The 11,180-nt window shown below is 42.6% G+C and overlaps 1 protein-coding gene across 1 annotated transcript; it reads left to right on the top strand.

The window, feature by feature from the left end:
- Positions 1-5,520: 5,520 nt before the first annotated feature.
- LOC143609502 (putative inactive receptor kinase At5g67200) lies at positions 5,521-8,493 on the top strand. Its single transcript, XM_077084241.1, has 2 exons — positions 5,521-6,880; positions 7,915-8,493. Exons 1-2 carry the CDS (start codon positions 5,521-5,523, stop codon positions 8,463-8,465), a joined length of 1,911 nt encoding a protein of 636 aa, XP_076940356.1. The 3' UTR covers positions 8,466-8,493.
- The last annotated feature ends 2,687 nt before the right edge of the window (positions 8,494-11,180 follow it).

Below are 11,180 nucleotides of genomic sequence, written 5' to 3'. Positions count from 1 at the left end.
TGGCACTCCCCTCTGTCTCTATGCGGCATTAACTCTTACTTCTCTTGTTATTAGTACCACACTTTATACCGTGTTATATTGAGAATCGGTTCAGCAACACATGCCCCCCCCACCACTTTGTGGTGTTTCGTGAAACCTGTTCGTTGGTACGTCTCTTGCTAATAAATAGCCAAATCCATTCGAGGAGTTTATTTAATTCCAAGGAAAAGAATTGTTTCTATTACACCATCTCGCACGACCAATGGGCCCCGGTTTAACCGAACAATCCTAGAGGATCCACGCCCATTCTGAATTTGACTAGTGAATCTTCAAACAAAATTAAGTAGTGTACTGTCAAAACCTTAGAAGAGTAAGTAATCACCAATGCTAAAAGAATTCTTTCAAGGGAATGTTAATCACTAGTGAAATCACATATTCTTCTTAGCTTTAAGCCTTGATTATGAATGTAGGGGTATGGTACTAAAACCCGGTTCTACGACTCTAAATCTATTATGTTTGGCTTATTTTATTACATGGACTAATACAATGTTATTGGGCTGAGGGGGTTTTGTGGAGGTAACCCTAATTGGGCTAGGCCCATTAGGGTACCATGATGGTGGCCATGAGACTCTCTATATAAGGAGGTCTCCACCTCCTTATTAGGGGTCATGCTCAATAAGAGCCACCACCACCTTTTTGTGTCTGTGAACAAGAAATCCTCAGGATATCTTAGCAGTCACCTCCACACCCCCGAAACCATTGCAGGTCTCAACATTGCAGGTCACAGGCGCAGCCTTGAAGAAGAAGATCAAGACGTGGTTCGTTTTATCTCGAAAATCCGTGGAAACATCGTCATGGATCAGGTTAGATTCATTTCGTGCTTCGACATTGGCGCCATCCGTGGGACGGCAACGAACTGCCCTTCGATCTTCATCTCGGCTGTCAGATCTCTCCCAAGAAAAACACAGATCTGGAAGTTTACAGAAAAAGGCTTCAAAGCTTGTTCTATTAAAGCTCAAAAAGATCCATAGATCTAAAAAGAGGCTTCCAGATCTGGGCAAGAAGAAACGGCCTGATTCGAATGATCAGGTCTCCGGATCTGTGATGGTTTTAAATCTGCTCCGGGCTTCAGATCTGTCCAGATCTGATTTACAGATCTAGGTCTAGATTACAGACCTGGATTTTAGATCTAAAGTTGCAGATCTGACTCTAAAATTGCAGATCCAGAAATTACCAGACTTCCGCCGCCATGTACGCGCGCCCGCGGATTCTCACTCCACAGCCGTGCATGTGCCGCCGCGGAAACCACCATCTGGGTTTTGCGCAAGAGACCTCCGCCATGCACGCGCACTCACGAGTCACCACTCCATCGCCGTGCATGCGCGCATCAGGCTACGCGCCAAACTTCAAGGTTGGGAATCCTCCTAATATCCCATATGGCTACGCGCCAAGGTTGGGAATCCTCCTAATATCCCATATGGCTACGCGCCAGACTTCAAGGTTGGGAATCCTCCTAATATCCCATATGGCTACGCGCCAAGGTTGGGAATCCTCCTAATATCCCATATGGCTACGCGCCAAACTTCAAGGTTGGGAATCCTCATAATATCCCATATGGCTACGCGCCAAACTTCAAGGTTGGGAATCCTCCTAATATCCCATATGGCTACGCGCCAAACTTCAAGGTTGGGAATCCTCCTAATATCCCATATGGCTACGCGCCAAGGTTGGGAATCCTCCTAATATCCCATATGGCTACGCGCCAAACTTCAAGGTTGGGAATCCTCATAATATCCCATATGGCTACGCGCCAAACTTAAGGATTGGGAATCCTCATACCATATGCTCACGCATCACATATGCTCACGCATATTACACATGCTTACGCATCACATGCTCACACATGTCACAGTCTACACGCACGCGCATGCAACATCTGCACGTGGCGCGGGACATAAAGTAGCTCGTAAGCCGCCTCACGCGCAAGCTCCACTATTATTACAGCTCATAAGACGCCTCGCGCGCAAACTGTTATTATTCTTACAGCCCGTAAGTCGCCTCACGCGCAGGCTTTATTATTCACACAGCTCATAAGACGCCTCGCGCGCAAGCTGTTATTATTCTTAGTCGTAAGTCGCCTCACGCGCAGGCTTTTATTATTTACAGCTCATAAGACGCCTCGCGCGCAAGCTGTTATTATTCTTACAGCCCGTAAGTCGCCTCACGCGCAGGCTTTATTATTCTTACAGCCCGTAAGTCGCCTCACGCGCAGGCTTTATTATTCACACAGCTCATAAGACGCCTCGCGCGCAAGCTGTTATTATTCTTAGCCCGTAAGTCGCCTCACGCGCAGGCTTTTATTATTTACAGCTCATAAGACGCCTCGCGCGCAAGCTGTTATTATTCTTACAGCCCGTAAGTCGCCTCACGCGCAGGCTTTATTATTCTTACAGCCCGTAAGTCGCCTCACGTGCAGGCTTTATTATTCACACAGCTCATAAGACGCCTCGCGCGCAAGCTGTTATTATTCTTAGCCCGTAAGTCGCCTCACGCGCAGGCTTTTATTATTTATAGCTCATAAGACGCCTCGCGCGCAAGCTGTTATTATTCTTACAGCCCGTAAGTCGCCTCACGCGCAGGCTTTATTATTCTTACAGCCCGTAAGTCGCCTCACGCGCAGGCTTTTATTATTTACAGCTCATAAGACGCCTCGCGCGCAAGCTGTTATTATTCTTACAGCCCGTAAGTCGCCTCACGCGCAGGCTTTATTATTCACACAGCTCATAAGACGCCTCGCGCGCAAGCTGTTATTATTCTTACAGCCCGTAAGTCGCCTCACGCGCAGGCTTTATTATTCATGCAGCCCGTAAGTCGCCTCGCGCGCAGGCTTTTTATTATAGCCCGTAAGTCGCCTCACGCGCAGGCTTTTATTATTCACACAGCTCATAAGACGCCTCGCGCGCAAGCTGTTATTATTCTTATAGCTCGTAAGACGCCTCACGCGCAAGCTTTTATACTCACAGCTCGTAAGCCGCCTCACGCGCCAGCTTAATTATTATTCTCAAAGCTCGTAAGACGCCTCTCGCGCGCAGGCTTTATTATTCTTAGCTCGAAAGGCGCCTCACGCGCAGGCTATATCATTCTCAGCTCGTAAGACGCCTCTCGCGCGCAGGCTTTATTATTCTTAGCTCGTAAGACGCCTCACGCGCAGGCTTTATTATGCTACAGCTCGTAAGACGCCCCTCGCGCGCAGGCTTTATTATTCTCAGCTCGTAAGTCGCCCCGTGCGCCAGCTTAATTATTCTCAAAGCTCATAAGACGCCTCTCGCGCGCAGGCTCTACTATTCTCATAGCTCGTAAGGCGCCTCACGCGCAGGCTATATCATTCTCAGCTCGTAAGACGCCTCTCGCGCGCATGCTTTATTATTCTTAGCTCGTAAGTCGCCTCTCGCGCGCAGGCATTATTATTCTCATAGCTCGCAAGCTTTATTATTATTACAGCTCGTAAGCCGCGACTCGCGCAGGCTCTATTATTATAGCTCGTAAGCCGCCTCACGCGCAGGCTTCATTATTTTTACAGCTTGTCACCATCATGGGGAAAACCTCCCAAAACTCAGACAATAAAGACAAGGCCAAAGGAAAGGGAAAAACCGCCTCACACCTTATAAAGTCCAGCGCTCCACCTAGACGCTTGCGCGCCCAGGAGCAACACTGGACTTGGGGGGGCTTGTAGGGGTATGGTACTAAAACCCGGTTCTACGACCCTAAATCTATTATGTTTGGCTTATTTTATTACATGGACTAATACAATGTTATTGGGCTGAGGGGGTTTTGTGGAGGTAACCCTAATTGGGCTAGGCCCATTAGGGTACCATGATGGTGGCCATGAGACTCTCTATATAAGGAGGTCTCCACCTCCTTATTAGGGGTCATGCTCAATAAGAGCCACCACCACCTTTTTGTGTCTGTGAACAAGAAATCCTCAGGATATCTTAGCAGTCACCTCCACACCCCCGAAACCATTGCAGGTCTCAACATTGCAGGTCACAGGCGCAGCCTTGAAGAAGAAGATCAAGACGTGGTTCGTTTTATCTCGAAAATCCGTGGAAACATCGTCATGGATCAGGTTAGATTCATTTCGTGCTTCGACAATGAACCTTCCAAAATGAAACAATTTTAAACATAATTAGTAATTGTGAAGCTTCAAGAACTAGCACATGAGAGTACTAGATTCACGTGACCATGGTGAAATGGCAGCTATCCCAATGACAGAACCTGAAAACCTGCAAAATAAAACACGTTAGAGCTAGCTCGTCGAAGAAGGAGGGTCTCCTCCGACCATCCTCCGGCGTGAGAATAAGCAATTGTGCTTTGAGAGTATAAATGAGAGTACACGAGATTTATAGAGTTGATTTCTAATTACCTCACTTCACTTGCATGCATGAGTATTTATACTTTTTTTTGTTAGGACGGACCATTTGTGGTCCCCTTTCGGAAAAATGATCCGTTGGGCATATAGGTCCCACTCCAATATTATGTTTGTATTATTGTTGATCATAAGTCACGCCTTGCATGTATGTAGTTTATTCGTCCCAGATGGGACGCAAGTTCTCAAATTTGATAAGAGTTACACTGTTAAAGGCCACCTTAATAATATGCTTAAAAGGGTAATATAGCCGGGAACAAGGTTGGCCCAACCTTTTAGAAGCGTTAAGCAAATTGAAAAACTGAGGCCTTTTTCCGAGTTTTATTGTTATCAACCCGCTTTTGTATTCCGTCAAATGTCGAAAATAATAAGCTTTAATAGCATGATTTATGTATAAAAGTCGTAATATTCAACCTCTGGTTTTTACGCACATACTATAAAAATCTGAAGAAAATATACATAACAATAAAAAGGTTAAATATTGATAAACATATATAATTATAAACAACATAGTTAATGGATGTGTTTAACAGACAAATAGATTAATAAAAAATATGAGTAAAAACATTTTATTAGAAAAAAAATAAAAGTTGCACATGAGGATAAATCAGTCTTTTTACATGCTATTAATTCAACTCGCTTGAAATAATGTATTTTATGGTTTCGACTTGGTTATTATTTTCTACAACAATGTTTACATTTCCGACTACATTTTGTGTATTTAAATGGTTTTATGTCTATTTTTTTCCTCCAGTTTTAATGGTTCTGCGGACTTCCACCGAAGCACGCTTATCCTAAAAACCAGTTGTATTTGAGTTATACAAGTTGACGCCTAGTTGCCTCCTCATGATTTCAACCAAAATCATCAAAACCAACCTGCTTAAGTTACAAGCATAAAAAGTTACACCATGATCATAATAAACAAAAAAATATTATTAAAGTGAAATGTTTTTGGAGGCAAAAAAGGGGTGAGGTTCCATCCCCCACCTCTCTTTCTTTTGAAAACCAACCTTCCACGTGATTCTGAGTGTTATCTCTTTTGCAGTCCATATTCACCCACACATCTTCATGCTTAATCCCATCCTCAACAACCTTTTAATTTCAAAACATCAAACATGAAACCAGCCTCCATCCACATTCTCATCCTCATGCTCTTCTACATTTCAACATTATCATCACTCAACCTCAATTCCACTTCCACACCCCAAAACGACGCCGTATCGTTATTATCCTTCAAATCCAAAGCGGATCCATACAACAAGCTTAAACTCATCGCCAACACCACATCCACTGTTTGCAGGTCGCCAGGAATACAATGCCGGAGCAACGGCAAGATAATCCGACTCGTTATCGAAAGCTTAAACCTCTCCGGTGTATTCGCACCTAACACTTTGACTCGGATGGACCAGCTACGAGTCCTGAGTCTCCGAAACAACTCGCTCACCGGACCGATTCCAAATCTCGCCGGACTCGGTAACCTAAAGGCGTTATATCTCGACCATAATTACTTCACCGGTGTAATTCCGGCGTCGATTGGTTCTATCCACCGTCTCCTGACGCTAGATCTTTCGCATAACAAACTGTCCGGTCCAATTCCGGTTGAGTTGAAGAACCTAGACCGGTTAAACTGCCTTCGGCTTAATTCAAACCGGTTCAACGGCTCAATTCCGCCGTTTAATCAGTCATCGCTTCAGATCTTCAACGTTTCGGTTAATTTTCTCAACGGTCCTGTTCCGGTAACTCGTACTCTCGCTCGATTTGGTCCGGATTCGTTTTCGAAAAACCCTAGGCTTTGCGGCGAGATTGTTCGTTCGAAATGCGGTAATGTAAATCCATTAGTTAGTAAAAATTCGACTAAACAACTGACGGAAGGTTTTACGAATTCGAAATCGGTTAAGCATAGGCGAATTGGATTGATAATCGGCATCTCAGCCGGTTTGTTAATAGTAGTAATTACTTCTGTTCTATGCGTAATCATATTAATTAAGAGTTCTAATAAGAAGAGGAAAACTGAGGTTGATTCTACTCGTGAGATGATGGAGCTGGCTGAGGCTGCGGACGCGGCTGCTGAGGTGATACGGATGCAGCAGGCGAATGAATTGGAACAGAAAGTGAACAAGCTGCATCAAGGAATGGCGGCGAAAAAGAGCGGGAATCTGGTGTTTTACGCGGCGGAATGTGAGGTGTACACGGTGGAGCAGTTGATGAGGGCGTCGGCGGAGGCGTTAGGGAGTGGAAGTGTGGGGACTACGTATACGGCGTTGGTGGATAACCGAGTGGTGGTTTGTGTGAAGAGGTTGGATACCTCGAGGTTAGTGGGGATGACGAGTGAGGCGTTTGAGAGGCATATGGGGGTTTTGGGCGGGGTGCGCCACGCGAATGTGGTGGCGCTCCAGGCTTATTTTCAGACGGAGGAGGAGAAGCTGCTGGTTTATGATTATCAGCCCAATGGCAGCCTGTTCTCCCTCATTCACGGTAGTGTGTCCCATCTTAATTGTTATATTGAGACTCTTGTTATTAGGCATGATTAAAGTAAAACTAATTAATTAGAATAGGTACAAATAAAAACTAATCAAATCATATCCCTTGACTAAGATCATGTGCAGTGGTGGGGAAAACGCCCCTCACCTTCTTCTTTATTGGTCGGTTTCATTCTTGGCCCCATAATTTTTTTCATCCAACATTGTATACAAAACGTTGGAAGAGTTTTTGAAGGTCAAAAAGCCCTGGGGCGGTGTTACGAGCATTTTTTTTTGTTGACGTATTAGATTGAACATTTTGACGCAACAGATCCGAAGGTCCCATGGATTAAAAGATATTTTGTTTTTTTCTTTAAAATTAAAACGTTACGCAAGAGATTTCACGAGATTTTAATCGAGAGTCTACATTTTAATTGTGAGTCTAATCCGTTAGGCATTAGTAATTGGTGGCACTAGTCCTTCCATTATTGGTGGAAATTATTCAAAATAATAAATGACTAAAACCCAAACAACTATTCTCATAATGTCAAAAAGTTTATTTGGTAGCGTCGTCAAGGCCATCAAGGGTTTACATAAAACCGCAAAAACTAACAATCTTGTTATATGTTTTTGTAAAAACCAAACTTTTGGCATGGCTTTCGGTTTTATGCGTAATAAAAACAGAACCAAACTTATAAAATTTTCATTCTTTATTGTGTTTTAAGCAACTTATAGAAATTTATTAAATAGCTCGATCCAAATATTTTAGGCCAAATATGTCATAATAAAATAATTATTAATTAACAAAAGGATTTAGGCTCATAATCTTTTTTTTTTTTTGGTTATCTTTTTTCGAGCCTAATTTTTCAATCCCAACTGGCAAAATCGAAAATATGAAAATCGAATCTAACTGAAACAAAAAACCGAAAACTGAAATTGCGGTTTTGTTTCGGATTGCTTTTAAAATGGACCCGAACTGACCCATTCACCATTTCACATTATCAAAGTGGATATTTTCATGATTTTCCTTATAATATGGTTAAATTCTAGGCTCAAAATCGACGATGGCAAAGCAGCTACACTGGACATCATGCCTAAAAATCGCCGAAGACGTAGCACAAGGACTCTCATACCTCCACGAAACATGCAACCTCGTACACGGCAACCTTAAGTCATCCAACGTCCTTCTCGGGTCCGATTTCGAAGCCCGCGTCTCAGACTACTGCCTCTCCACCCTCTTCCACCCCCTCCCAGCCGCAAATAAACCAACAGAAAGCGAAAACCAAAACCACGACGAACCAACTACAAACTCTGATGTTTACTCATTTGGGGTTGTATTGCTTGAACTGCTAACGGGGAAGAGTGCGGTTGAGCATCCGGATTTGGGGGCCGGGGAGGTGGTGAGGTGGGTGAAGGCGAGTAGGGAGAAGGGTGGTGATGGGGTGAATGTGGAGGAGAGGAGGTTGGAAATGATGACTGAGGTGGCGGTGGCGTGTCGGGTGAGGTCTCCAGAGATGAGACCTGCCATGTGGCAAGTGGTAAAGATGTTGCAGGAGATTAAAGAAGCTGCTGTAATGGAGGATTGTAGTACACAAAAGTGATGAATATGTTGGTTTAGTTGAGCTGTTGTAACTGGAATTAGTTTTCCACTTTGTTTTTTAATTTTTTATTTTTATATAAAGTGATGTCTTAAGTAGAACTGCACATCCAAACCAGATCACGATCTGAAACCGATCCAGAGACTGATTTGGATCCGATCCAATTTGTCAGTTTCAAATCGGTTGAAGTATATATAAGTTGAAACTGGTTTGGGAGAACCGGTTTCAGAAACTAGTCATATAGTACGTTGAATTCGGTTCTAATATGGTTTAGTTTTCCTTTAGCAACCGGTTTCAAACCGAATTGGTTTGGGCTAAATCCAGTTTTCACTTATGTTGACCTAATCCAAAAAGGATTAGCCTTTTTTAAATACCCTCTCCTCGAATTTTACTCAAAATCAGCTTGCAAATAGACAAGCTGAGACAGTTTAAATTCAAGTCAATGTGGTCTTGCTCGTTGTTATAAAACTGGCTCGTTGTCTTTTGTTGTTACAAGTGCCTAGAGTAATATTGTTGTCTTTATATCTATCTGTACCGAAAATATAAAACTTTTAAGAATTTTGAATATAAATGAGTTGGTTGACTTTACATTTTAGCTTATTAAGAATAAATGAATCGAGACGAGCTCAGTTCGATTCATTTATAGATATATTCAAAATATAAAACTTTTACATTTTGAATATAAATAGTTTGTATATATATTTATAAATAGCTGGTTAAACTTTGAGCCCAAACTCCAGCTGACGCTTGATCATCTCGACTCAATCGTTAAGATCCCCTAGCTCACATCCCCAATTCCCCATGATTGGAGGAGCCAAGGATTCCTCACACAAGTGATGCACGACAATACAACAGACGCTGTACACCTACATCGACGCAATGGTTATATCTAGTTACTACTACGATAACCTCGATTGGCATGACAACGACATTCCTCACACAAATTGTAAGTGTGCATGTAAGAATACAAATGAATGCTCTTTCTTTTCATCAATCGATTACGTTGAGGAGCAATATTGACTCATTTGAGCGTGATTGAAAACAACTTTTAATATGGCGTTTAGTGTGATGAAAAGAAGCGAAAGCCTAAGGACGAATGGGTTAAATTATGAAGCCACGTAAATTGACTACATTCGTCGGGGAGCAACAATAAAACAGCCAAGCGGGGCACACCATGTGAAAAGGTTTCCACATATCACAATTTATTACATGTAATGGTTATTGTGTTTCCACATAAAGACAACGAAAATGAAAGCCTAATACATTTTGATATAACACTAAGACACGTAGTTAAGGATGTAAACGAGACGGACCGCTTGTGAGTTATTTGAGATCACTTCGCTAACAGCTTGAGTTTAGCCGATCTTAATGAGCCTGAGCCTAATTGGAGCCTATTTAATAAGCGAGTTCGTGCACCATAAACCAAGATTGACGAGGCTAGCGAGTTTAAATGAACTTATTATTTACATAAGCTAAATTTAATGTTGTTATAGGGGAGGGTTAGTATACAATAATTGGTTATCATATATTACATACGCTAATTACGCTCAAGGGATATACAAATTACGCTCGAGGTTAAAATCCAATTACGCTCATCCAGATATGTTTTTCATAATTACGCTCAAATCAATAATTACATTCAAATTTTTTTTTTATTAAGAACAAGTCAAAAAGTGATCGGTTGACGATCAAAATCTGTTTGTTTGGATGAACTGATGATTAATTGAATATAGGTTGACGATTTCTAGATCATGTGATGTGATTTCATGGATATAGATGTTTGCGTGTAATGTATGATAATGCATTGCTGTATTGGATCTTTTATTTATATATATGTTATAAATGTATAATTAAAATAATATACAAATTATTTATAGATATATTATAACAAGAAACAAATAGTAAATAACAAACGAGACGAGCTCATATTTGGCTTGTTCATTGCGAAGAATGTGCTGTAGTATGGAGTCTGATTTTAGACTTGTTTCCTGAAATACGTAGAACTTGATCGGGAGCTTGTGCTTCGATTAGAAGGTTTTGGTCTTGAAGAGGTATGTACCCGCCTCAACACCAATCAAGGCGGGTCAACCCACAAGATAAAGACATTATGAAGGCACAAAGCCAAAACCTAGGCGCATGGCGCATACAAAACATGCTCAGGCATCATATGCTTGCGCATCACATATGCGCGCGGCGCATCAAACCGCGGCGCATATCACATGCTCTTGCACATCACATATGCTCGCGCGTCGCATATACGCGCGGCGCACCATCGCGCGGCGCATATCACACGCTCGTGCATATCACACCTGCGCATGAAATATCTGCGCGTGAGAATAAAAAGAAGACTTCGCGCATCCTCAGGATGGGCGCATATCACACGTGCATCTAATCAACCTCGTCCTTATCCAAATCAGGGTTAGGGCAACCTTGATTGTGCACGTCAGACAATCTTCTAGAAGGCATCTTTTTAAGGAGTAAGAATATGCTGATGTTGACAGCTGCCAAATGAAAGGTCGACAACTCAGCATGACACATGGGCTACCACATAATTACAACCAACGAGAAAGCGCCAGGTGTCCCAGAGGACACATGGCGCAGTGCGGTTGGAGGAGGCCAACGAGGCTGAGCCCAACCAGTGGAAACCCTAGCACTATAAATACAGCATCAACTCCACTTTGATGGACATTCATTCACACTCAATCATTGACAGTTACA

The sequence above is a fragment of the Bidens hawaiensis genome, unplaced genomic scaffold (genome assembly GCF_021521415.1).
Source record: "Bidens hawaiensis isolate Kalapana, Puna unplaced genomic scaffold, B.hawaiensis_p1.1 tig00419715_1, whole genome shotgun sequence".
In the NCBI taxonomy this organism is placed as follows: domain Eukaryota; kingdom Viridiplantae; phylum Streptophyta; class Magnoliopsida; order Asterales; family Asteraceae; genus Bidens; species Bidens hawaiensis.
Note: the sequence above shows the minus strand (reverse complement) of the source record. Positions and strands in the feature narration are given on the sequence as shown.

What these genes read in the sequence shown, in the direction of transcription:
- LOC143609502 (XM_077084241.1), top strand. Translation starts at nt 5,521, where the DNA reads ATGAAACCAGCCTCCATCCACATTCTCATCCTCATGCTCTTCTACATT. An exon ending in CCTGTTCTCCCTCATTCACG is followed by an intron (nt 6,881 to 7,914) that starts GTAGTGTGTCCC and finishes GTTAAATTCTAG; the next exon opens with GCTCAAAATCGACGATGGCA.